The 25180-nt window shown below is 54.0% G+C and overlaps 6 protein-coding genes across 6 annotated transcripts; 3 read left to right on the plus strand and 3 right to left on the minus strand.

The window, feature by feature from the left end:
* The first annotated feature begins 2058 nt into the window (after positions 1–2058).
* On the plus strand, positions 2059–4124 carry BDZ83DRAFT_427387 (uncharacterized protein). The gene is made up of 4 exons (XM_060503020.1): positions 2059–2156; positions 2397–3690; positions 3788–3921; positions 3979–4124. Exons 2-3 carry the CDS (start codon positions 2515–2517, stop codon positions 3821–3823), a joined length of 1212 nt encoding a protein of 403 aa, XP_060370260.1. The 5' UTR covers positions 2059–2156; positions 2397–2514; the 3' UTR covers positions 3824–3921; positions 3979–4124.
* A 2448-nt stretch (positions 4125–6572) lies between these two features.
* On the plus strand, positions 6573–7878 carry BDZ83DRAFT_567277 (cytidine deaminase-like protein; the record flags this gene model as incomplete). The annotated part of the gene is made up of 3 exons (XM_060503940.1): positions 6573–6842; positions 6908–7637; positions 7694–7878. 3 exons carry the CDS (start codon positions 6573–6575, stop codon positions 7876–7878), a joined length of 1185 nt encoding a protein of 394 aa, XP_060370261.1.
* A 258-nt stretch (positions 7879–8136) lies between these two features.
* BDZ83DRAFT_567360 (permease) lies at positions 8137–10039 on the minus strand (the record flags this gene model as incomplete). The annotated part of the gene is made up of 2 exons (XM_060503947.1): positions 8137–9807; positions 9959–10039. The coding sequence occupies 2 exons, from the start codon at positions 10037–10039 to the stop codon at positions 8137–8139; spliced, it is 1752 nt and encodes a 583-aa protein (XP_060370262.1).
* An 8453-nt stretch (positions 10040–18492) lies between these two features.
* BDZ83DRAFT_427510 (uncharacterized protein) lies at positions 18493–19344 on the minus strand. The gene has a single exon (XM_060503022.1). It carries the CDS (start codon positions 19108–19110, stop codon positions 18631–18633), a length of 480 nt encoding a protein of 159 aa, XP_060370263.1. The 5' UTR covers positions 19111–19344; the 3' UTR covers positions 18493–18630.
* Positions 19345–19578: 234 nt separating this feature from the next.
* Positions 19579–20832, plus strand: BDZ83DRAFT_567110 (uncharacterized protein; the record flags this gene model as incomplete). Its single annotated transcript, XM_060503923.1, has 1 exon — positions 19579–20832. The coding sequence occupies one exon, from the start codon at positions 19579–19581 to the stop codon at positions 20830–20832; it is 1254 nt and encodes a 417-aa protein (XP_060370264.1).
* Positions 20833–21496: 664 nt separating this feature from the next.
* BDZ83DRAFT_427507 (sodium/hydrogen exchanger family protein) lies at positions 21497–24741 on the minus strand. The gene is made up of 5 exons (XM_060503021.1): positions 24379–24741; positions 23885–24301; positions 23714–23813; positions 23092–23654; positions 21497–23020 (listed from the first exon to the last, which is right to left on the minus strand). The coding sequence occupies exons 1-5, from the start codon at positions 24535–24537 to the stop codon at positions 21653–21655; spliced, it is 2607 nt and encodes an 868-aa protein (XP_060370265.1). The 5' UTR covers positions 24538–24741; the 3' UTR covers positions 21497–21652.
* Between the last annotated feature and the right edge of the window lie 439 nt (positions 24742–25180).

The raw sequence follows: 25180 nt of genomic DNA on the forward strand, positions 1-25180 counted from the left end.
CGGGATGACTAGGTATCAACCATGGTATAGAGTTCACTGCTGCGATTCTTTCGGGACGGAAAGCAAGAGCTTGATAAATCAGGATACAGACACGCTCAGCAACACATCCAGTCTCCCGCCGGCACTCTCCGTTTCCGTCCTTTGCCAGTTTTATTACAACGACCAAGCCAGACATACTACAGTTAGGGCAACACTGGAAAGTCGGTCAGTTCTAGAACTTGATTTGAAGAATACCGCGCGGAATATATCGAACTTGTGCATGGTCACTCGTCTGTTACGCCTCCCAGCTGTCGACCACCTTTGGCGAGTTTTGGACCGAAAGTTATTTGCTGTGCAATGAGTAGTAATAGTGACCTGCTGCGCAAAGTCAGGTGCCAGACGGATCACTTTTTGATAAGTATAGAGATTCAGTCACCAAGGTGTGCTGTGATTCCGGTTCAACAGGTCCTCATCCAAAGCCTTCGGCAAGATATGCGAGGGCGGCTTTACGACATTAATAGAATAACACACGGGACCAAAGTTCCACGTGATCGCTCCCATTTCGAGTGGCCAGCATGTGGGCGAGCTGCTAACCAAGTCTCGTCATATTATCCACTCGTCCGAGTTCTCTTCAGCGACGGTAGAAGGAGAAAGCAGTTCGAGACGAGTGAAGGGACTTATATGGAATAGGTTCCTTCTTACTTAAGTGCCTCGGTCGTCCCGAATTCACGAAATCGATCAACTGGTTTGGCTGGCACGAAGCTGGGTAGTGAACGACATTACAGACTACTGACCAGAAACGAATGTAGCGAAAGGATTCCTTCGAATCCGAAGGACCAGACTAGCGTCACAACAGCATGCCCATAACACAGCAAAAGTACCGTGCTTGGCCCATTTGCAGCTGACAGCCATTCTGTGTTCGTATTGTGCTAACTGGTAACACACCCCGGTTGCCTTGGACCAATTGGGCGAAGCCAGCCACACACTTGTCAGCAACCGGGCAGATTCCGCTCTTTGTGTGGTGGCATTGGCAAACCAGAGAGGTAGAAAGCCTCGAAAGGTGCCTTGGAAGCTTAACCCAGAGAGGTTCCGGCACGGAACGGAAGGCAAAATAAAGCTTGTGTACTCTGTACGGAGTACGTATGCTTGAGGTACCTTGATCTCCTTCTGTCTGGTGGTCCTAAGCCTCATGAACCCAGCGTAACTTAGCACTCTGGAGTATCGGGTTGGCTCTTTCCAGCTAAGGGATTCGTGGTATGTGGGGTTTACCGCGCACCCCCCCCCCCCGGCTTATAAGATCACGACAGGATCCATTGATATCCTGCCAACCTCCTCAGGTAAAGAGAGTATGTTGTGCTGCGTCCGGGGAACTTTGGCATCATCTGTATCCGTACGTCTTCCTCCCGGGGTAATCGTGCATGATACAGGTACGGGGTATGTATGGGATACCTTCAGGTACGTCAATGCTTGTGGCAGGAGCTTGGGAGAAAAGGTCAGTAAGACCTCAGACGGATTATGACTGATTGTCTAAAGCCTCAGGCGGCCGCCATTGGCTATGGGTTGACTCACTCAGATCACGTGACCTCGGATTGCACATCAACGACCAATGAGATACGAGTATACTCGCCGAAAACCCAGCGCCCGGCTCACTGGCTGTGGGGCATATGAACCAATTAGATTCACTCAAGTGGATCTCTCAACTCGTATCTGCATCTCTGATTGGTATAATCCCCAGACGCCGTCCGCATTACGCTAAACCGCTTTCATCTCGCCGACGAGCTCAATCAAAACCACCGGCTGCGCCTTGCTGGGGTACCGATGGACAGCCAGTTGTGGCCTCAGCAATGAAATACCATCCATGACTCCGGCCTGGCTCATCCGCTTCCCTTTCGAACTTCTCTTTTCAATTTTTCGATACTGAAAAGCCAAATACGTCGATTAGCAGACTCGAGTGAAGCTACTCCGAAGCTGGAGAACTTCCCTTGATCCGTCTCTTGTCCCGCAACTTTTCCCCCCAACAACACTCCATCAGCCAACTTAGGAGGAATCCAAGTTGCTGACAAACTGCCTACCTTTTGCAAGCTTCGTCTTCAGAGACAATCTTCCATCTAACCCCATCATCCGGTTTACATCAAATTCATATTGAAAATCGCCTCGAAAGAGAGCTTTCTATCAAGGTGAGCTTCAATCTCCATATGACTTGGTGTATCACAGCGATACCCAAGGCAGCATGTAGTTCCTCAGTGGGAGGTCTGGGGATTTAGACACTTCACCAGCACGATGTATTTTGTATCATTTTCACGTAAAAGCAAACAACCCCTCCCATCGCTCTACCTCAACTGGACATACACAGAATTCCGGGCAGCTTGATGTAGGATATGAGGCCGGCCAAACAATTACTTACCCATTCTCATTAGCAAGCATTCAGCAGACCTGGGAAACAATCCGGTCTTAGTTACTACAGGGATCCGATCCCCCGTCACCATATCTTCTATATTCCGCCGCATACCTTCCGTAGCCAACACTATCAACGCAATGTCCGGCGTGATACGAAACCAGCCTACCGCTGCCTTCCAGGGTTTCTCCATCTCTCAGCCCTTCCTCGGCGCGTCTTTGCAGTTCTACCCTGAGATGGGTACCCAGGAACTCGACGACCTTGTCAACGCCTACCTCCCCGGCTCTGCCTCCATCCAGGAGAAGCGTGCCACCGTCTCTATGGACTTCTTTGCATTCTCTCAGCTCACTGGAGAGACCTTCAAGTACTATCCCGTTGCCAGCGACTCCAGCAGCTCCGCCGTCTCCTCTGCCGGATCTAGCCCCATGCAGAACTCCAGCAGCAGCTCCAACTTTGTCTCCCCTGTCATTTCTGACTGGTCTTGGTCTCAGTCCACACCCAGCTCAGCCTCTGCTTCTACTCCCACGTCCGTCAGCCAGGAATCCGTGTATTCCAAGTCATCCAGGAGGGCTGCATCTTCTGCGACAAAGCCCCAGGCCAACGACTTCTCCCATCTCCCTGGGATGAAGATCATGACAAAGGATGGTCGCGATGTCACAAACTCTGCTTCTCGCGGTTGCAAGACCAAGGAGCAGCGTGATCATGCGCATCTGATGCGCATCATCAAGGCATGCGACGCCTGCAAGAAGAAGAAGGTCAGATGCGACCCTAGCCACAAGAAGCGCACCACCACACAGGCTCAGGGTATTGCTGCCGCTCCAGCGCGGTCGGCGAAGAAGGCCAAGACGTCGAAGAGGGATTCGCCAGTGGCAGCCGAAAGGTCACCACAACCAAGCACATCATTTTCAACACCAGCATTATTTACAGAGTCCTCATTCGCAGATCTCGACATGCTCAATATGGTAGATTCTTGGGAGTCCCTCGTCCAGTTCGACGACGAGCCCGCCAACGTCGCTCCTTTCGAGTACGACTTCTTCTTCGACCCCGCGGGACATCTCACTCCCGAGTCAAGCCAGTCTCCCATTACTCCCTCGATGGTCTTCAGCCAGTCTCAGAACGGCTTCGATGGCCTTCAAAACGTGGTTGCCAGCAAGCCATTCCCCGACGAGCTCGATGTTCGGCCACCGGCGCTTCCTTACCTGGACTCTTCCCCGCGTATCAGCAACTACGTCGACTTCAGCCTCTACTCACCCGAGCCAAGCTTCTTGGATGACGATGTTGCACTACTCAGTGACATTGGTACTACTACTACCAAGGCCCAGAACACGCTGTCTCAGCGCCGTAGCTCGCCTCAGAGCGGCCAGTCGTCAGTTCAGCAACAAGTGCACCTCGGTCGCTCTCCAACGGCACCAGATGATTACTCGGCAGACGATAGCGGAGTCCCGGTAAGCGGAACTGCACTGGGAGGAACCAGCGCCGTGGTCCGTCGTCACCGGCACCGTCCATCGTCGGTAGCCGTACATGCTGGAGTACCGGGCGCTTCAATGGTGAGCATCCCTTACACGGTACAGTCTGAATTTATTTTGACATTTAAACAGACCGAGTCTGAGTCTCAATTGAGCCTATCCGACGTCAATGCAACAACATCCCGCAGTGTACGCTCACAACGACTTGCGGACACAGCCCTGCAACCAAGCTCGCTACAATTACTACCACTGCCACATGCCACGTCTCGCTCTGCTGTTGATCTTTCCGGAGTACATGCCACCCCACTTGGCGGCGTACTACCAGGAGTAGTCGGCCGTGTGCCAACGTCCTCCGTCATTGCGTCCTCACGCTCCTCGACCGCCGTCGAGGAGGCGTCTTATTACGCGCATATCACGAGGACAAGCAATGATGCCAATGGTCGTAGAGCAATTATTAGCGGAGTGTCCAGCAGCGTCTCTTCGGATGCTCAGCACCACCTTGCCACGTCAGAGTCATCAGAAATTCGTCACATCACCACACCTAGCGCCACCCGTTCCTCTGCTGGCGTCTTTGTACTAGGTGGTGTACAAGTTGTGATGGAGGCGGTCGCGGGAGGTAGCTTGACATGCAAGCGCCGCTCTCTCATTGACTGGCTGTCCAAGTCGCAGTGCCTGGTATACGTGGCACTCTTTGCGACTGCATTCTGCTTGGTTGCGCAAGCGGTCGAGGTACATGCGCTCGCCAGCCGCTTCATTCAACTCGCTGTGGGCCTAGCGATATACAAGGTCTACCACTCTTACTCAAGTCTCTATGACTCGAGACCGGAACAGAGCCATCTTGGGACCGCCACGTCAAAGCCGCAGGGCTTGAGCGACGGCGCGAGGCTTCTCTCTTGTGTCAGCACGAGACTACGACGTACCTGTCGACAGACCCAATCCGCACAAACCCCGGTCAACGGAGCGCGGATGCGGGTTCTGAGCCTCGCGCAAGGTCTCTCATGAGATCTTGTGTCGACCTGCGGCTTGGGCTAATGGCCCTGGCTTGTATGGATATGATAGTTGTCGTAGTGTTTTTGTTGCTGTCTATTGGGAGCGTTGGTTTCTGAGATACCCCTCTGTTTTTTGATGAGACGTGCATTCTTCAAGAGTGGCATGCATGTCAGCTATATCATCGGGCAAGGTTGTGTTCTGTTGCACAGGCTGGAACCAGTATGCTGGACACTGAGTAGTTGTTTATGAACTGCTATATAGTCTAGTTAAATTTGGTGGTAGCGTAGTGCGATATAATATAACTGCCTTGCTCACACTTATTTGTGTCTACTTTCGCCCGGCGTGCACTCATTGTATACGGATACGACTATTCCGAACCTGTAGAAGGGCTCACCAAGGACCTCGGACTTCAGATTCGCCCTTCATCCCAACACGAAGTATCTCAAGTACCCTGGGAGGGATACGTTCAGGTGGTCAGTGCCACCGTTTGACAGCGAGGTCACGTGATGTCGTGTGTTCCCACCTAGTGCAAACTTCATTTATGGCAATAGGGTATATCGGGGCAAAGACCGATTCATCCTTGGCTCCTTAAAAGCTGGGGGTTTACGTGACTAACAATACCTTCTTCCCATAGTGAGTAACAAGCCAGGCAAATGAGTTTATTTGCTTTTATTGTCTCGAGCGACGTGTGCTGACTACAGCCAGACTGAGTCATCCTTGTTTGTCACTCTGCCACTTACTTAAAGTCCTATTCAGAGCAATTCTTAAACAACAAGCGCCCAATATCGCATGTGGTTTCAGTTCAGGTGCTCCTCAAGGCTTTGATCCGCACTTTGTTTCAACAGGACAAGTATTGTAGGACAGCCTTGCCCCGGACTTCTGCAACAGAGTCAGACAAGGGAACATACAGAACCCTTCTGACACTTGAAAACTCGCTTCCCTGCGGTCTTGAAACTTTCCCAGTCAAGTGCCAACAAAAGCCATTGACGACCCGGTTCCTTGTTCGAACAGAAAGAGCAGCGACAAAGAAACCTCTCGCGAGAGACGCAACTTCTTCACAGCGTACCCGAACTTACCTTGCCTCGGGTGTATGTCTACATGATCTAGTAGGCCGGGGGTTCTCCAAACACAAGGGCAGCTTGCAGCATCCTACCTTGGCCAGTATCGGAATACGCTGGACTTTGCGTCGTCCTAGAACCTCTCGATCTCTTGCCTACTTGACAAGACTACCGTAGTCCAGTCCGTTGCTACGGACCTGGTTTAACCCGAGCCACACAGAGCAAATAGCCCCCATTCTCATCTCTTCGGGAAGGCATCGATTGTCTACATCTCTAAATTCGTCAGGTGCTCTCTGCACCTTAACTTAGTGCCAGTCGTACGGCGTGTCTTGAATCCGTGAAGGTTCTGTGGTACCCAGGGTAGAAAGGCGTGCACCGAGTTGGTTCCTTCCCAAAAAATTCACCATGAACGCTCCTGCCTCTTCAGATGCGCCTCCAGGTGGACCTGGGCCTGAGTCTGGGCCTGGAACCGGAACACAGGACAAAGATAGAGGAAAGCGGGCGTCGACAAGCAAGTTCTTGCAAAACATATTTTGTCGCCTCAAAACCTCATTCACCCCCAACTCCAAATCACCATCCTCCTCCTCACCCACCCCAGCCCCCTCGTCCCAGCTACCAGCAACAAATACCGCCCAAGCACAGCCAAACCGGGCAGGGCAGACATCAGTGGAAGAAGATCCAGAGATGGCTGACGCTCTCACTCGACACAGTCAGTCGACTGGACCAGCGCTGCCTCTGTACCCCTCCAGCAAGGCCCCCGTTCCCGCTTCGGGAGATGACAAGGAGAACCAGCCCAGTGCCCCCATGGTCTCCGTACCAGCTGCGGCTCTGAGCCGTATGAGCCTGGAGTCTGTCGGCCGGCCGCGATCATCAGCCTCCATTCCCCAGACCACGCTCACGCCTCTCAGTGAGAGACCTATGCACCAGATGCTCATGGATCAGGCATTGGATATGGTAAGCAGCTAATGCGACCAGCAAGTCCCTTCGTTGCAATGGAACATCCCTAATATTGTATCCAGGCTCGACTAGCATTGCGAACCAACGAGACGCCCGTTGGCTGTGTACTTGTCCAAAACGGATCGGTCATTGCAAGAGGCATGAATGCCACAAACGTGACTCGGAACGGTACCCGCCATGCTGAGTTCATGGCATTGTCTGCACTGCTGTCCTACCGACCAAACAATAGTGAGGAGGCCGTCGAGACTCAGCTTCGCCAACAGGCCAGCGAACGTTCCAAAGTAGATGTTCCTGACGATGAATCGGATCTGTTCCCGGATGACGATGAGTATGTCAGGAAAGGTCATCTCTACCCTTACGGCCAGAAGCTTCATCTTGATCCTCGGGTCGACCGCTCTATCGTCAGGGAGTGCACTCTTTACGTTACAGTAGAGCCCTGTGTCATGTGCGCCGGTCTGCTTAGACAACTTGGCATCAAGAAGGTCTACTTTGGCGCTGTCAATGACAAGTTTGGCGGAACTGGTGGTGTATTCAGCATCCACAAGAACTCTACAGACACCCGCCAAGACCCCAACCCAGTCACTGTTCTCAGGCCGATTCAGATCAATGCATCCAACGTCCCAAGGCCGGCAAGCTCTACGTCTGGAAAGAGTTCCCTCAACAGCAATCGTCCCGCGAGCCGAGGTGGCGATGGCGGAAACGTCGAGCCAGGTTTCGAAGCAGAAGGTGGGTGGGGCCGCGACGAAGCTGTTGGTTTGCTGCGGAGATTCTACGTGCAGGAGAATGGAAGAGGTAAATCGCTGATTCAAGGGGACCATCGAGAAGCTGTAAGCTGACACCTTCTCTAGCACCAGTGCCGCGCAAGAAAGAAGGCCGCGCTGCTAGGTTGGCAGCCATGGAACAAGCTGGAGGCGAGGGCGGAGCGCCTGTGACATCCGAGGCTTTTGACGTCGCTGACGGCGACGACCAAGGTGCCGCTGGCAATGGTGCTTCAACCGTCTCCAATGGCAGTGAAGACAGGAACGAGGTTTGAGTGCACCGCTGAGCATCTTAAAAAAAAAAAAGCCACACGCATTACATACCACGGGAATTGATCATTAGATGGGGTTATCAACACTGATGGGACGATCCACCATTTATCTTAGATTGGTTCTATTGTACTTTCAACGAAAGGCAATTAATAGTAGACGAAGCTGCATCATCATTTGGGTATCCTATCCAATTCCCCAATGTGGTACTTAAATGACTAATATCCCACAAAACTCCTCGAAAACGACTTCTTTTAGCCCGCTTATGACGAGGACCTGTCACCGTGGGGGGTGATGGTCTCACCAATCTCCTTGTCCTTGCCGGTGACGGAGCCGCCCTGCTCGGAGCTAATGGTCTTCTCCAGGGGCTGAGGCTCGGAAGCGGCATGCTGGTGTTCATCAGAGCGCCAGAAGTCCTTCTTTCCCTTGAACGCGCGGCGGACCCAGGGGGGCAGGATGCCGCCAGGAATGCGCCAGGTCCAGGGGTCCTTCTCGTTCTTGTTATACGGAACGATGCGGCCACCGGAGACCTTCTCGATGACCCAGACAAGGCCGTTGATGAGAATGTAACTGCAGACACCACCGATGAGGCCGTCGGCAATAGAGTAGGTGAAGGGCATGAGTGCGAGGGTGATGAAGGCAGGAACGGCATCACCCATGTACCTCCAGTTAATCTCGGTGACGGCGCGAACCATCATGGATCCCACGAGAACCAACACGCAGCCGGTGGCCCACGAGGGGATGGAGGCGAAGATGGGAGCGAAGAAGATGGAGATGAAGAAGCAGATACCGGTGACCATGGCAGTCAGACCGGTCTTGCCTCCCTCGGAAATACCAGCACCGGACTCGACGAAGGCAGTGACGGGGGGAGTACCGAAGAGGGCACCAACGGAGATGCTGAGGGCATCGACCATGTAAGCGACGGATGAGCCCTCGAAATCCTGAGTCTCCTCGTCGATGAGGTTGGCGAAGCGGGCCATGGAGTAGAGGGTACCGGTGCAGTCGAGGATGTCGACGTACAAGAAGGTGATGAGGGCCAGACCGAAAGCACCGCTGTATCCTCCGACATTCCACTCTTGGACGTTGAGGGTCCTCTGGATCGGGTGGAAGTCTACAACCTTCTTGAAGAAGTCAAAGTTGGAGTCACCGATGACGGTATCGGGGAAGTAGGTGACAGAGGTGTTACGGGGCCAGGAGATGATGCTGACGAGGATGATTCCGGCCAGGATGGCGCCCTTGAAGCGGTACATCATGAGCATGACGGTGAAGATACCACCGCAGAAGATGCCGATCCACATGGTGGGGTTGCGCATCTTGGTCGAGGAGGGGCAGAGGCCGTCAACCTGCTCGCTCGCAATGCAGCCAGCCAACTCGAGGGGGGTGGAGGTGGCGCCGACAATCAGACCGATACCCTCGCTGTAGGTGAGACCGATGAGGGTAAGGAAGAGACCGATGCCGACACCGGTGGCGAGCTTGATGGAGCGAGGGATGGCGCGAGCAAGCCATTGACGCAGACCGAGCAGGGCGAGGCCGAAGAAGATGAATCCCTCGATGAAGATGGCGGTAAGGGCGACCTGGTAGGGGACGGCACCGGTTCCGTGGTAACCGACGACGGAGTAGGCAAAGTAGGCGTTCAAGCCCATACCGGGAGCGCAACCGACGGGCATGTTGGCGAGAAGGCCCATGAAGAAGGTGGCCAGAGACGAGATGGCGGCGGTGGCGGTGACGATGTCGCGCTTGACCTCTGCCACGCAGAGCATGTAGTCCTGGTCCTTGTCGCAAGTGAAGTCGTCGGCGGTGCGCGGGCAGACACAGGTACCACCGGAATCGGCGACGATGGAGGAGTTGACGGCGATAATGTAGGCCATGGCGAAGAAGGCGACGAGGCCGGCGCGCATCTCGGTGAAGAAGAGTGATCCCTTGCGCTCACGGGGCTTTTTTTTTTCATGACATGTTAGCATACTTGTCACGCATCATTGCGACACCTTGTCCTGCGCGCTTTGCGCAGATAATGAGAGGCCGTAGGGTCCTCGGAGGGCCATCTCGGAGGAGTTGTGACGGGCAGTCTGGGGATTGGCGACTTACATGGCCGGAGCCCTCAAGCTGGAACCACCGACCGACCGGGCCGGCGGCGATCTTGGCGTTCCATTTCTGGATGAACCCCATTTTTGCACGAAATTTTTCGTCCTTTCTTTATTTTCCAGTCCTTGATGCTTCGAACGACGATAATGGATTGGAGATAGGTCGTCTTGCCAGATATAATAAGAAATATTATCGGCAACAAGTTGAATAAATAAAAGAAATGTGACCCGAGATCTGATCGATGTTGACAAGGCCCGAGTGAGATTGCGGCGCGGATGTCGAAGATCTGAGCTGTAGAGAAAAGCAAGTTAAAGCAAGACAAGCCGAAGCCAGGCTTTTGACTAGTTTTCTTGACAACTGCGACAGAGCAGGGGGAGGGCCCAATGGGGGGATGAGATGAGATAGGAATCGGGAGAGGCCGTTGAGGCACCGATTAGAGGAAGCTGGACGGCGACGGGGGGGAGGATGGGAGGCGAGCCTAGAGAGACAACATCAATAAACCCAAGAGGGCGGAACGGTGGATGGTTTTTATCAATGGCGAGGACTGGCACGGGCAATGGCTCATAAACAGGATAGAGGCAACGGACCGCGCCCCCCTCCTCTTGTGGACGAACGACAACGGCCAGTCGCGTTATCAAAGAAAATCTCGAGCCATTATTTATTAGTGTGAAAGGATTATCATTTGCTGGATCACCGGAGGGGTGGGTGGGCAGCATGGCAAGGGCCCAGGCGTGGTGGATCAAGAAAAAGCTGTGTACTTTCACTTTTGCCCGGATAGCTGAGGCTGCCAAGACCAAGATGGCAACTGGGAGCTAGGATGGGCATGGGAGAGAAAGAGAGTCAGATGGGACTCAGAGATGGGCATGAGAGACGAACCGGGGGGGTGAGATTCTTGAGAGTTACCCTACAAGTTACTGCGTGTCTAGACGATGGACGAAGGCGAGGCCAAGCCAAGGGTCGCGGCACCCCCTTCTAGGGCCCAACTTCCGAACCTCCCCAAGGACTAGCGCGACGCCCTTATCCTGGTCCCGGTTTTTATTTCTCGCATGCAGTCGTAACGACTTCACCGAGTTCTTGTCTCAGTCGGTGCATACACGGACGGCGGGCATGGCGTGGCATGGCATGAAATGGGATGAATTGGCGGCACCGGCCTCGAAGCGCGCGGAGCCATGTGCCGGAGAAGCTCAACTCGACTCCCTTGAGTCCACAGACTGAGCCCATTGTGGGATTGTGGGCACAGCCTTCTTGCTGGCACCTGTTTGTCTGCTTTAGAATTGGTCAATGGGGTCCACATACCGTACTGCTTTTGTGAGCTTCTCCATGTGGGTGTGGAACGTGGAACTGTGGATGCGCCGAAAAGATACATGTGGTGTACGGAGTAGGTGGCATGGCGGCGGCGGCGGCGCGGCATGTCGTCCAATGGCACAGGCAGAGAGCAAGATATCGGACCCGAGCGATGAAAGAAGTGACAGGCCGAAAGCAGCGTCCCAGCTATCTGGATTGTGAACGGGCTCGCTTCATTCCGAAGCCAACACGCTCCTCAGGGAATATCAGAACTTGGTAGGTAAAGTTGGCCCGGAAAGCTCAAACACAAACGATGGCCATGTGGTAAGTTGCGAGTATCTAACCAGAAACGACATCATGAGCTGGAAGTAATAGGCTGTACGGATAGCAGAGGAGGGAAGCTTTGGGCCGTCGGCATGGTGGCTTCGCTGGCCGCGCTGCCCTTTGCCAGGTCACATCGATAATGCGCAGTGTGGAACGCCATTGAAGACGCCATGCAAGGACAAAATAGCTTGGATATTGTGGTGACTGTGAGATGGTGAAGCACAAAGAGATGGCGCTTAAGCATGAAAGACGTACCATGTATGTAGGCCGGGGGCCGACGGCAGCGTAAGGTATTTGCTATTGGTAGCTGAAGGCGAGGCGTGGCAAGCAAGCAAGCCAGTCCAGGCTGCAGTTACTCCGTATTACATGGGGATATGGGAGGCTGTTTCGAAGTTCTGACGGGGTTCCATTGGCAATCGGGTTGTATTCGTCGTGTATCCGTATGTGCTGCGTATTCGATTGATGGTACTGATATGTATTCGTAGTGGTTGTCCAGAGCGTTATGCTGCGCAAACATGGTTCTTGATGCGCCAGTGACAAGCAGATGTGGAAAATCTTAGCACATATCAATCGATGGCGGGGCCGAAAATGAGCGTCGCAAACAAAAGTGCGTGCGTCCCCCCACCGGGCCTGCCCTAACCTTTTTCTTAAAGTACCTTAGTCTTGAAGTGACCCGACAAGATCCCCAGAGAAGAGAGTTGCGCAACGCGACCGGCCCAATCAACTGGCAAGAAAGGTCGGACAGGTACTGCGGCGAAAGAGCATGAAGAGACGGCAGTGGTGCACTACATCAGAAGAGGCTAAGGTAGTGTAAGTGTAAATGAATTGCGGATACGTCCCGCCTACTTCAACAGGCCGAAACTATGGGGCTAAGGCAAGGAACTGGCCTTTTGGTCGGTCAGTGAGCCGCCCTCCAGAACTCCGTACTCAAGACTCGAGAGTCCTGACGCTGGTTGTCATACTCGTTCGTACCTTACTACGGAGTACAGTCACTCACTGCCTATTGCCAGAACGCAGGACCAGTGAAGGGCAGCATACCTTAATTAAGGTACCTGTTGTGCGTGTACTCCGTACATACACACACCACAGGAAGTCGTGGCAAGTCGCAACAACATCATATCGCTGGGCATGTCAGGTCAAGTCAGGTCTGGTCGGGATCAAACTCAATGGAACATGCTGCTGACTTACGCCTTACCGATCCATGCGACCTTGCGACCTTGCCTCAGCTAGCTGGCTTAGGTCCCGACTGCATATCCGGGCAAGTGTGCTCCGGTGCTACTGCACCCAGGCAAGGGCGGGAAGCCGCTCAACGTTACAGGTTCCTTTCTTATTCCATCTCAGCTGCCTTAGCACTTACACATACCAACTTACCAAAGGTACCTTACTCCGGACCATAAGTTACGAATACTACGTGTCGCACACGTTGGCGGTTGCCCGAGAGGTATGTGTCTATGTATAGCCTACAGGTCTTTCCTGGGGTTTGCTCTTTCCCGCTGTCAATGCCGTCGTCCCTTCTCTTGCCGCTGTTCGTTTCTTCTTCTTCTTCCTTCCTCGCCGGGAAACAATGGGAAAGAACATGCACGTCGTGCGTGACCGAGGCGACCAGCCCCGCCTGGTCCTCACACACATTGACGAGGAAGAAAATTGCAAGTACCGAGTGTCGAGGATCGAATATTCAAACATGTTCAGTTCTGCTCATGCTCCTGCTCTGCCTCACAAGCTTGCCTTCCATCGAGTTTCCTCCCAAGACCATGGCGTTAGATACCTGCGCCGTATTACTGCAGCATGGTATGTATACCTAAACTTCTAAAGGTCTAGAAAGGCGGAAAAGCTAATTAAGGTAAGGTACCTGTCCTCTCACTCGATTCGACCAAACTGCCTAAACCGGTCGCCCGATGGTCAGCTTCGGAAGCGGGGCTCTTGCTGAATCCGAAGCCATTGGCCGTGGAGGTGATCCACCTCCGAAGCTAGGCCCTTCTCGGTGCGAGCGGCCGTGGCCGAGCGGGGCCGCATCTGCCATCTGCGATAAGCATCCTGACCCTCCTTGGTCGGGGGTTCTGGCCTTTGTCAACTGCCTTCTAAGTTCTGTCAACCTTATCAGCCACTCTTCCAGAAGCTAGTTACCATCTCCAGACTTCATCGCGTTCGTAGGCGCGCAGGCGGCAGGTCCTCGTGTTTCCGTTGCCTCGGTCGCAAGGTTTCTTGAACAGTCTGTCCAGTGACGATGGTCACGTACGCGACTTCAGAGCTTCTACCCAATTCTTTGCTCAACTTCAATGATGGTCAACGAGATACCCATGTCACGATCGAAATCTGCCAAGCCAACTAACCCGCGTCCACCACATTGTCTCGAATGTCTCGCTTTTTGGCGCTCCCATTCCTTAGCCTCATGCTGAACCAAGCTGCCTCGCGCAAGTTCAGCTTCGAGCCGTCGGTTGATCCTCGATCAGCCGCGAAACTCTTCATGAGAGTCAACTGCGCAACCGGCCGCCGCCCAGCTCGGACAGCGGCGCAACTGCCCACCACCACGAGGTTGATCAAGCCTGGGCCTTTCGCACCGTCGACTTAACAAACTCTAGTTCGTACAAAGTGCGAAGTACACTTCCACGGTCACCGGTCTGCTCCATCCATCGGTCAGATACGTTCAGTTGGCTTCAGCAGACAGCCAATCTGGTGCCTCCTATTCGTCTGGGCGATAGGAATCCCCCGACTCCCCCAGGCCCCGAGCTTTCCACTGATTACGACTCCCGTTGACATTGCCTCCCCCAATCCGACTTGGCCCACCCCCACGACTTCCAGACAGGGGCAACAACGGCACTAGCGCACCACCGCCATCTGACAGACTTGACGAGAACCGCCTGGCCGGCATCCCCGCAAAACTGCCAAAGACAGTGGCTTCAAGGTCTCAAAGAGGACAGACCTCATGGGATTTGTGGCTCGCGTTTCTTCATCGTCAGTGCAGGCTGCTTTCGCGTGGTTGAACTCAATTCCAACCTGCCTTGCTTCATCGGTGCTTTCTTTTTTCTATAAAAGACTAGCAATAGGGTCTGATTGGTTGCCAGCTTGTCTTTGTCTGTATGTGGCTGGCTGCCGGGTATGAGGCTTTGAAAGCCATGGCGGTAGCCTTCAACCCAGCAAAGCCAACAACAACATGTCACAGCTCCTGCTCGACAGAGGCTACCTTCAGGACATATGATCATAACCATCGCGTTCACCAAACTACCTGCGCCGCGTCGTACGAGTCCCTCTATCACGGCAATAGTCGAACTCTCGCGGGTCTGTCGTTCGTCTGATCTGGGGATCTTAGCTGAGCACAGATGCGGTGCCGTCTCTAGCTTGTGGTCACAAGCCGGAATGGGGAGTTCATCCCAGCTCATTCAGGTGGGAGATAGTATCTCGAAGCATAGTCCGAGAGCAGCTTAATCCGCAGATTGCATTCACAGTACGGCCCTCAAACACACCGAGGAGAATCGTTGTTGAGAAACACATCAGCTCTCTGCTATGCGTCGCTTCTCATACTCGCATGTTGGTCGGGCGATAGCTGCGATCCACAGTTCCGCATCAGCATACTGTGACAAGCCAGGTAGATGGGCCTGTCGAAAAAAACAGACGTGTTGGAAGGTATGGACCTGGAGCATGTCGCAACCGGAAAGCTGGGCGAGGCCGCAAGAAGCACACGACCCATGTCCCAAACGGGCCTCGCTGCTTCTCCTTATCTGCCGGGCCCAATTTTCTTCATGTACGGAAATTGCTGAAGATACGAAAACCAACGCGCCCACGCAACTTCCTGCAATGGCTGCCAGACTTGCACATGGAGTGGGTTTATTCTTCTCGATGTCTAATTTCCATTTCATCTACTTGTACGACCCACTGATACATTTCAAAAACCAATATCGAGCAGCTCGCTTTGGCCCCATTTGATGGTCGTGACCGCAGGGGCAATTGAGAATGGACAAAGCACGAAGTCGCTGCGAATGCTGGTATGATATTGGGAACCACCATCTCGGATCCGGGCGGACAGGACCTCTCAAATTCGGGTTGTACCTTGTCTCTCTGACACATATCGGTTATTCATGGGTTGCTAGTAGCCTAACACACCCGTCTTCTCACCATCACCACCACCACCACCGGCAAGTCGCACCACCACCATCCACTTCGTCCGACGGCTGTAATCCACACAATAAGCTGTGGCGACTCAGTGGTTCCATGGCTCCGGGACGACGGCGGCAATTACGGTAGCGGGGTTCCCAATGCAATCCCGGAACGACGACACAACGGTATCCGCACTACCGGACGAATACAAGCTACCGATCACGGGAGAAGCCGAATTCCTCACTGCCCCTTCAGCCTCCTCCAGCCCGGGCGGGGCCGTACCGAGGACGGGGCATCTTCGCGACTCGCCGGATGGGCGCGCCTCATCGAGTCATCTATCGATTGGTTCGGCACTGATGATGAATCACGGCAAACAAGCCAAGTGACTTCCAAGCCCTCACTGGGTGATAATTTGGAGGAAACCATCTTGTCATCCAGGCTTGTGCCTAGTGCCGTTCGTTGAGGCAACCCATCGAGTTGCCCGCCCACTTGTTAGAGAATCAAGTGCTCGTGACCCCGACCGCTTGAAATTTCGCCGCGTCGAGCCGTAGCCGGCAGACCCATGCGAGCCGTCGTCAGGAACGCCAGCAATGTGCCAATTGCTTCCTCCTGGTTGGATAATTAAAGCATCGATGTTTGCGATTGACACGAGGCAGCATCGCACCCACCCTCTCGTCGGACGGCATCCGACCTCCGCAATCCCCGGTAATGGCACCAGGACCGGTGCGGGGAAACAACAGAACTCAATCTTGTCACTGACTCTCATCGACAACCAGCGAGGTCATCGTGATCCTGAGCAACCAGGGTGACCGAGGTCGCGACTCGTCAGTCTTTGGCCCTCCTTTTACATGACACGAACAGAATCTGGTCCTCTCACAGAGCTCTCATATTCCACAGATGGTCATCAGAGGCGGTCAAGCCCATCAGCTCCCAGGGAGCGAGCGATATTGATGCCGTACGCTCGATGGGTCACATTCAATTCGCATCACGACGTCACCGATCCCTCGGTGCCTAGGGGGAAACCCAATCCCGCGCAGACACGGAGACAGCAACAAGGACAGGGAGCTTATCACGCACCGCAGACTCCTTTCTCCTTTCGTGGACTGGACCTCACCGCTGAAGGGTACAGGCGCCCACTTTTGGTTTGCGAGCGTATGAGCTACGGCGATCAAGTCATGTACTGCAGCGCTAGCGCGAGGGCAACGAAGGGAACCACTCAACCTTTACCCGCCCTGTCGTGAGTCGATGCGACGATACCTACCTTATTCCGACGATGTGATGGCGAGAGTGCCTACGACCCGGAGAATTTGACGCCCTGCAGCGGCTCCTCGACGATCTCTGGGGATGCCGTGTCATGGGAAGGATCATGTCCTCAATTTGCAGTCTGCTTCACGCCGATCCGTCTGCTCTACGCGTTAATTAATTGCAGAAAAGTATTTCTCAATGGCTCAGGTGCAAGTAGAGTGTCGGGAAAGATGGCGAGGCGAGCAGTAGCACCGTAACGACGATATCCGTGCAAACCCGACGTCAGCCGGCAGGGTGTTTGGTAGCAACGGCCGCTGGGACTGTCCTGGTCCCGGATACCGCCCGGAACCTAAGGCAATCAAGCTGGTTCAGGGGGAGGATCCGCCGGGCAGCACGGATGGCTACTCTGTGGTCCCATCAGCATGTTCGGATGTCTTTGGCTAGGTTGGCCTTGGTAGCAGTATAGTTGCGAGTCGGCTGCTGCTGGTTTCTGAAGACACTTCTGGAATCAACATGAGAGTAGCCCAAGAGTTCGCCTCTGGCAGTGCGTATCAAAGAGCCACTCTTGCCTGATGATGCGGGAAATATGCGTACTGTACATCATCGATCAAGCAGGTGTAGGTGACACGAGTTTCAGTGCCGGAGTAAGCTGGGGGGTTGGGCATCCCGGCCAATTGGGATTGGCGGTGTAACTGAGAGAGGAATGGCATTCGGCTTGGTTCAAGGCGTTCCGGATGATTACGGACAGCGGGGAGTTGGCCAGCGGCATGGCAATGTCATAGTGCGGTAGAAGCAGCACTGCGTAGGCCATGTCGTGAGGGTATGATGCACCTCATGCAACGTGCATTGCGAATCAGCTCGGGGGATGCAGCACTGCCGGCTGCGGTGCTGTTGGTGATGATGGTTCTACAGACAGACGCAGTGGGACACGACAGGGCATTCTGGCAGGGTAAGTAATAGGGACAGATGGAATGGGATGGGATCGGATAGGATGTGAGAAAGGGATCCGGAGAGTAGGTAAAGTGAGAACGGGGATTCGTTAGCAAGAGGTGGAATACGTGGGCAACGATGCGGGTTGCTGGAGTCGCAGCTGCAGGTTTACCTCATCTGACGTCACTGGGGAGGAGCAGCGGGCTGGACCCTGCATATCGCCCCAAGCTGTGAAGCGAGAAGAACAAGGCCCGTCATTGGCTGGTTATGTGAGGTTCCACAACACGTACAACGCTTCCTTGGATCTTTGGGGGACTAGCACCGCCGGCAGCGCTCTTTCCCGCCGAGTTGCGCTGCAGTCTCCCCTCCCGACCTCGCCTAGGAGGCACTGGGAACCGGTGCAGTCTGCTTCGCAATCCGGACCGGGTGATTCTTCAACACAAGACAAGGTCCCCTTCTCTTACTTAGCACCATTTTCCCATGCCTCACAGCCCTCAGCTGCGGTACCTTGCGGAAACTCTGCCCGCAGTGTATCTCGCAGTGTGTGTGTACTAAGAAAAGTAACCCGACATTCCATGTCTACCTGGGAAGGTAAGGGAGGGAGAGAGGGTATTCTATCGTATTACTTAGTACCCGTATAATACCAAGACGATGGATAATTCCCGCGACGTGTGGCAGGCCCGTTCAAGTTCAACGGTTCAACGGCTGACTACCGGTAACAAACATAGAAGTGCAGCGATGGTACCCTGTTCTGTTCAGCCCAGGGCAGGGTTCCACTGCACTCTTCCACTCTTTGATTGTCATTTCCTGCAACAAGGGCAATGTTGGTTCGCCCTTTTCGATTGTTGGTCATGAACCGCCGCCAAACCGCCATTCCCATGCTTGTAACCTTTCTTTCTCCTCATGCGCTGCGCATTTCTCCACGTTGCCTTACTCGGACAGTTCGTGCCCCATTGGCTACTTTGGTACATACCGTGATACCTCATCTCAACTGTCCACTCTTCCAGTCTCGCGTGCTCCTGACTTCTCTTTCCTAGTGGCCCAAACGGAGACACTGGCAAGCTGGCAAGCTGGCACCTCCCAGTGAGGCGAAAGATGCCCCCCCTTCTCCCGCATCCCGTTCCAATGGAACTTGTCTCCTGCTTCCCCAGTGGACGACGCACGCGACTGGACCGGGCCCAACTCACCAGCGCCAGCAATAGCCCCCCCGCAAAACACCAGCGGTCAGCCGATCCTCTCTGGCGTGTGACGCTATCCCAATCCCCCGAGTCTCGTCTCATCTCGGGCCTGGCTACGGAGTACGGCCTGCAGCTCGCCCCCTTTGCTGTCGTTCGTTCCTTTCGTCTATCGTCTTTTACCACGCTTGATTGCTTGTCTTTGCCTCTACCTTACCTTACTCCTATACTGCTCCTTTAGGTTACCAGCAAACCAGGTAGACTAGGCACGTACCCGCCCACTTTGACACCCACATCACCCTTTCCCCCCCGCCCTGTGCCTCGACCCATCATGACCACCTATGTGACTACATACCATTATATACACCATCCGACCTCCCTTTTCTCTTCCCTCCCCCCTCGACACTACTATCCTACTTACTCTTGACATATGGCTCACTCCTGGCTTTGATATCTGTCCACCTTGCCACCTTCTCCTACTAGCACACATCTCCCGCCACACCTTTACATCTTGTCACATCCTCGCACATCTTCTGCCCTTTCCGGCCTCCCAACCGAAGATCTCGAACAATAATGGGACGCTCTCATCGCAGAGGCCCTGACTACGACCTGGACCCTTACGAGTCTTACGGTCGCTCTTACGACACTGCTGCAGACCCCTACGCTCAATATCCATCTCGTGGACGAAGTCCTGGTCCTCGTCGCCGCAATAAGTCAGAACCTGCCGCACCTCCGGCTGCCTATGACAACTATCAACGCGATCCAGAGCCTAGAGAACAGCCACGGGAACACCGTGAGAGCCGCAAATCACGCAGGGACGCCGTCCCGGAATCCTACGCTCCCCAACCAGAACAGAGGGAAGACCGCAAGAGTCGCAAGAACCGATACTTCGACGAAGACGCCTACCAACCACGGGCGCGGAGCCACGGCCGCTCCGCCCGGGAACCCCCCGCCACCACTCACTACCGCGCCGACGACGACGCCTTCGACGCATATGCCCCTGCCTCTCGCCGCGGCCGGGAGCGTCAGCATGCCTATCACCCGCCCCGGACAAGCGACACGAGGCGTTCCAAGTATGCTGACTTTGACGCCGAGCCTCGTTATCCCGAAAGACGCTCCCGTTATGCCGACTACGACGATGTCGATCCCTATAATAACGAATCGCGCCGCTCCAAGAATGATGGGCCACGCGAGAGTGACAGACGGCGTTCGCGCTACGCTGACTACGAGGGTGTCCCCCGCGGCGGTAGCGAATCAAATCGCGGTCGTCACGTAGATTACGAGGCTGATCCCCGTTCAAATCCGAGAGGATATGCCGGCCACGGCCAGGGTGGCCACGGTCGCTACATGAATGACTCGCCCGAGCGGTATGGCCAACCAGGCGGCGGTCAGCAACGCTCTGCCAGAGGACGGTCCATGCCCAGAAAAGGTGCAGCAGGTGGTGCCTCTGGTACAGCTCGGCCTCGAGCCAAGTCAGCTGTTGGTTACGCTGCGCTGGGTGAAGCCGCCCAGACAGCCTTTAGAGTTGGAAGTCAGGCAGCTCTCCAGATGAAGAGTGAGCCCGGCCCGTGGATAGGCGAGAAAGGTACGCGGGTGGCCACGGCTGCTCTGGGCGCCGCCCTCGTCGACACATTTGTCGGTCACAAGGCCACAGGCATGAAGGGTGGCATGCGCCATCAAGCTTTGCGTCAGGCATGTGAGATGGGTATTCGCAACTTTGTCGTCCAACCTACCGTGAACACGGCCACCCGCCGCAGTGGCAGTTGGGGCGGCCATGGCACTGGTAGCGGGGGTGGTCAGAGCAGCGGTGGGAGAAGACGACACTGATCATGTCGAATCGTCGTTGTGTTCGCCATCTTATTTGAGACGCGCCTCTGTGGCTGGGTTTCGCGATGCATATCCTCTTTTCTACAAGTTCCCAACCCATCTCTTCCCGAACATACCAAGTCTCTCCTCTACCTTTTTTCTTTTCCATGGCTCTTCACTGGTTTTTAGGGGGTGGCGTTATCAGATAAAGTGCCATCAAGACGGCCTGAATCTTTTTGAGTTTAGAAGCGGCATGGCAGCATGTTAACGGTAGACGAGTAACGAGTCTCAATGAATCAAATGACGGAAATAAAAATACCCTTCATAACTTTTGGGCTGAAGACCTAAGATTTGATTATGGGAGGGTTTCCCTGATTCGAGTTATGCCACGGATGATGAGAGAAGCTCGCCACCCCGTTGCAAGTCTCCCTCGACATGAATGTGTCGTCCCTTCATGTATACCAACAAGAACGCATCTCTCCGGATTCGTCCTGACATTCGAGCCTGTGATCGTCTGGGTATTGAACATGTGATAAAAGATGTTCCCCTAAAAAGATGTCACTGCGATGTCAGGTAACAGCTTCGGCACTCCCGCCGAGTTTTAAAAGGAAGAAAGATGGAAGCGATGGGAGTTGGTTGGGTTCCAGTATGGCGTTGGGTGTTTATACCACCTAAACGCAACCCTCACACAAACCTGATAGCGAACACCGCAACGCAGCAAGTGTCAAGTGCTGAGCGAGTTTATTCATGCTTACTACTATGCAGGCAGGATTGACGTGGATTTGGATCGTATAGAGGAAATAGATGGTATTAAATCAACAACTAGAGTACTAAGCTTCGACTAGTTACTTGAAGATTTGGCTTGAACAACAAGCAGATCCGCCTTCACACCAGCTGTAATCAAAACACCCGCAGCAATACCCAGGCAGTCCTTGATATCTTCAGACACCCTGGCAGACGCCTTACCTTCAATCGCTTTCACAGCACTCCTGCGACCAAGAACAACCAGGTTGTGCCAGGTGACTTCTCGTGTATCTGTCCTGACGCCCGACGCGGCATAGCTCGAAGCAGCCTCCAGAGCATTCGAAGAAGAAGAAGTCTCAAACTTAATGCGCGGCGCCACATTGGCAGGTACGTGCGTTGACACGAATCCGAAGTAGTCACCCTCATGAGATTGAGAATCTCCCTCAGCTGTCCCGGTGAAATGTACCACGGTCGCTTGAGCGTTGTGCTTCTCGCACAATTGAAGCACCAGCTTGAGGGCGAGCTTGTCATCCTTGCCGCCAAAGTATGGCATGAAGATCTGGTGAGATTTGTTTGTGACAGGAATCGTCGGGATGTCATGATGGATGTCGCTGAATGAGTATGCTCGGGATAGCCTTTTGCGGTCGCTACTACCGTCCGAGGTAGGTTGAGTAGCACTGCCCTTGGGGAAGAAAATGCCAATGTTGTGTTCCGGGGAGTCGAGGATTGACTTGGCGAAACCGGTGTATGTTGATCCCAGCTTGTTGGAACCGTCTGCCGACAGGACCTGTGTGTCGACTAAGCTACCACTCTCGCTCCAGGGGACGAGAAGAAGGTCAGAGGAAATATCCGAAGATTTGGATAGGAGAGCTTCAGCAAAGCGAGTTTCTGGCATGATCGACACCTCCCCGGAAACGGCAACCCTGATCAGTTGTCCCACGGTACGGAAGATGTTCACGACAGGGTCATTGCGACTAAAATCGTCGACCTGAGACACAGTCATGACGGAAGAGTCACGATCTGTAAGATGGAGTAGGCGGAAGCCATGAGCCCGCACAGCTCTAATACCGTTGGAAGAACTCAGCGCCACAGTGTCCGACTTCATACCGCCTTTCTCGTCGCTTTCAACAAATTGGTCTCCTGAGCCGGACTGTTTCCCGAACAGGGAGACCAAGTTGAGTAAGGCAGGCATGTTGTCCAGTCGAAGGTACACCAACAGGCGCTGGACACGATCATTGGTTGGCTTGGTGAATTCATGGTCATCGGTCGATCCGCCGTGACTCGAGATGGGTTCACCAGTGTCCCAGTCAATCTCACCACGCTTCCAAGCCTCGAGCTTCTTCTGGTACCAGCGAGGGTATAGGAAGGAGGTTAGAGGAGTAGTTGCGAAGGTGGTCAGAAGAGCCATGACAACGAAAATGGTGAATGTCCTGGTGCTTAGGATCCTAGCCTGTAGACCGATGTTCTGTGTTTCAATCAGCATCCGTCCCCCATGCCATATCATCATGGAGCTGTGCTCAAACAAGAGCTACTTACAAGGACGATCAACTCGACGAGACCTTTGCAACTCATCAGAGCCCCGATGGAGAAAGACTCTCTCCAGACCAGTCCGTTCAACCGAGCAGCGAGACTGGCGCCAATAACCTTGGTCAAAAAGGCGGTGAACGTAACAGCGATAACGTATCCCCAGGCGATACCGCTGTCAAGGAGACCCAGGTTGGTGTTGAGCCCAGAGAGCGTAAAATACAAGGGCAAGAACAGAGCACCGATCAAATCTTCCAACTTTTCAGTGACCTTGATAGCAAAGCCGTTCTCGCGGGGCAAGATGAGGCCAACCATGAACCCTCCGAAAATTGCGTGAACGCCAATGATACCAGTGAAGAAAGCCGAGGCCAGGGCGATCAGAAGGATAAGCGCAATCATGCTCTGGGAAGGTCCGTTCTCAATGTTGCCAGTTCGACGTAACAGCCAGACCAAAGCTGGCCTCACAAGGTAGAACAGGAATAACATGTAACCGACACACGCGAGAAGGATCCAAAGGGCTGAAAGACCTGTTCCGGCGTTGGCGAGAGCAACACATAGGGCAAGGAGAATCCAGCCTTGGACGTATTAGTGAAACCCAGCCTGGCGTTGGAAGGAGCATTGAAGCATTACTCACCAACAACGTCGTTCGCAACACCAGCTGAAAGCACGATAACACCGACAGAGGTATCAAGGAGCTTCAATTCGGTCAGGATACGGCACAGAACTGGGAAAGCCTAGAGGCAATGTGTTAGTTGGGTGGCGATCGAATCACGACCGAATAGGTCGTTTCTCCAGGGCAACTTACCGTGATTGCAATAGCAACACCGATGAACAGCATGTAGATTGGGAAGTCAATGTGCATGACACCCTCGTCACCAGAGAATTGGTTGTAGAGACCCCATGCGAGGGCACAACCGAACGCAAAGGGTAGAGCTAAGCCGGCGAATGCTACTGAAGTAGCGACTCGCCAATTGCTGACGAGGAAGCGAACGTCTGTCTCAAGACCAATAAGGAAGAGATAGAGAACAAGGCCGAGATTGGCTACCAGCGTCAAGTTGGGGATCGACTCCGTAGGGAAAATTGCAGCGCGAAAGCCGGGAATTCGACCCAGCACCGAGGGGCCCAGAACAATGCCGCCAATAACTTCGGCTATCACTCGTGGTTGCCGGATCTTGGACAGAGGCCAGTGGAGGAGGTGGCAGACTATGATGATGAGTCCGGCCTAAATTGGGCGAGTGAGACGAATTAGCATTTATTGGCAGGCGCCGAAGGTGGAAAGCGAAACCAGGGAAAACAAACTTGGATGATGAAAATAGTGATGGGATCCTTCGGATTGTAATGCGAGGGGTTTGCGCCCTCGATAACACCACCCTGCGAGGGAGCTCTGTTTCCGCCGGTGCTGGTGGGCGCGGCTGACGATGTAGCCGTCGCCGACAGCATTGATGTGATGGACGACATGTTGGCGAATTGGCTCGTATTCCTGTCTTTGCCAGTGAACGGGCTACTCTCCGATGTAAGGAATACTTTGGCGACCAAAGACTTCTGGAAGCGCTCGAATGCGCTCTCCGAGTCGAATCGATTTGACCTTTCGTGATAAGACGAAACCGTAGACGATACGGGAGAGCCACTTCTTATATGGAATTGCCAAGAAGAGGGACACCGTCTAGACTGTGACTACTAGCAATGGGTGGAGAGGAAAGCAGGCTTAGGTACTGTGGCCAAGGCAATTGCTTTCAGTCCCGTGATATTGGTAAGCTTTCCATGTACTGTACTAATCTGACATGGTGAGCGCAGGTTGTTTTGCCTATGTTGTTTTCTCCTTGGCCGCAGCTGCCACAGGAATTGGAGGTGTTGATAGTCGACCACTCAGGTTGGTTGTACAGAGAGTAGTAGGTGGTGGTATTGGAGCAAGTTAAGGGATTTGGTCACTTGCCTTCCCGGCGGAATTAGTTTGCGACACGTGAAGATGTTTTTGGAGGGAGGGGGGGGGGGAATGTGGAGGGCGGGGAGTGCGGGGAGTGCGAGTAAGCAACGGTTTGTGGAGGTGGGCAGGGAGAAAGTGGGAGGAGAAGGTGCCTCACTGCGTGACTGCGATAGCTAA

Source organism: Colletotrichum acutatum, assembly GCF_030867785.1.
Source record: "Colletotrichum acutatum strain CBS 112980 chromosome Unknown BDZ83scaffold_8, whole genome shotgun sequence".
In the NCBI taxonomy this organism is placed as follows: domain Eukaryota; kingdom Fungi; phylum Ascomycota; class Sordariomycetes; order Glomerellales; family Glomerellaceae; genus Colletotrichum; species Colletotrichum acutatum.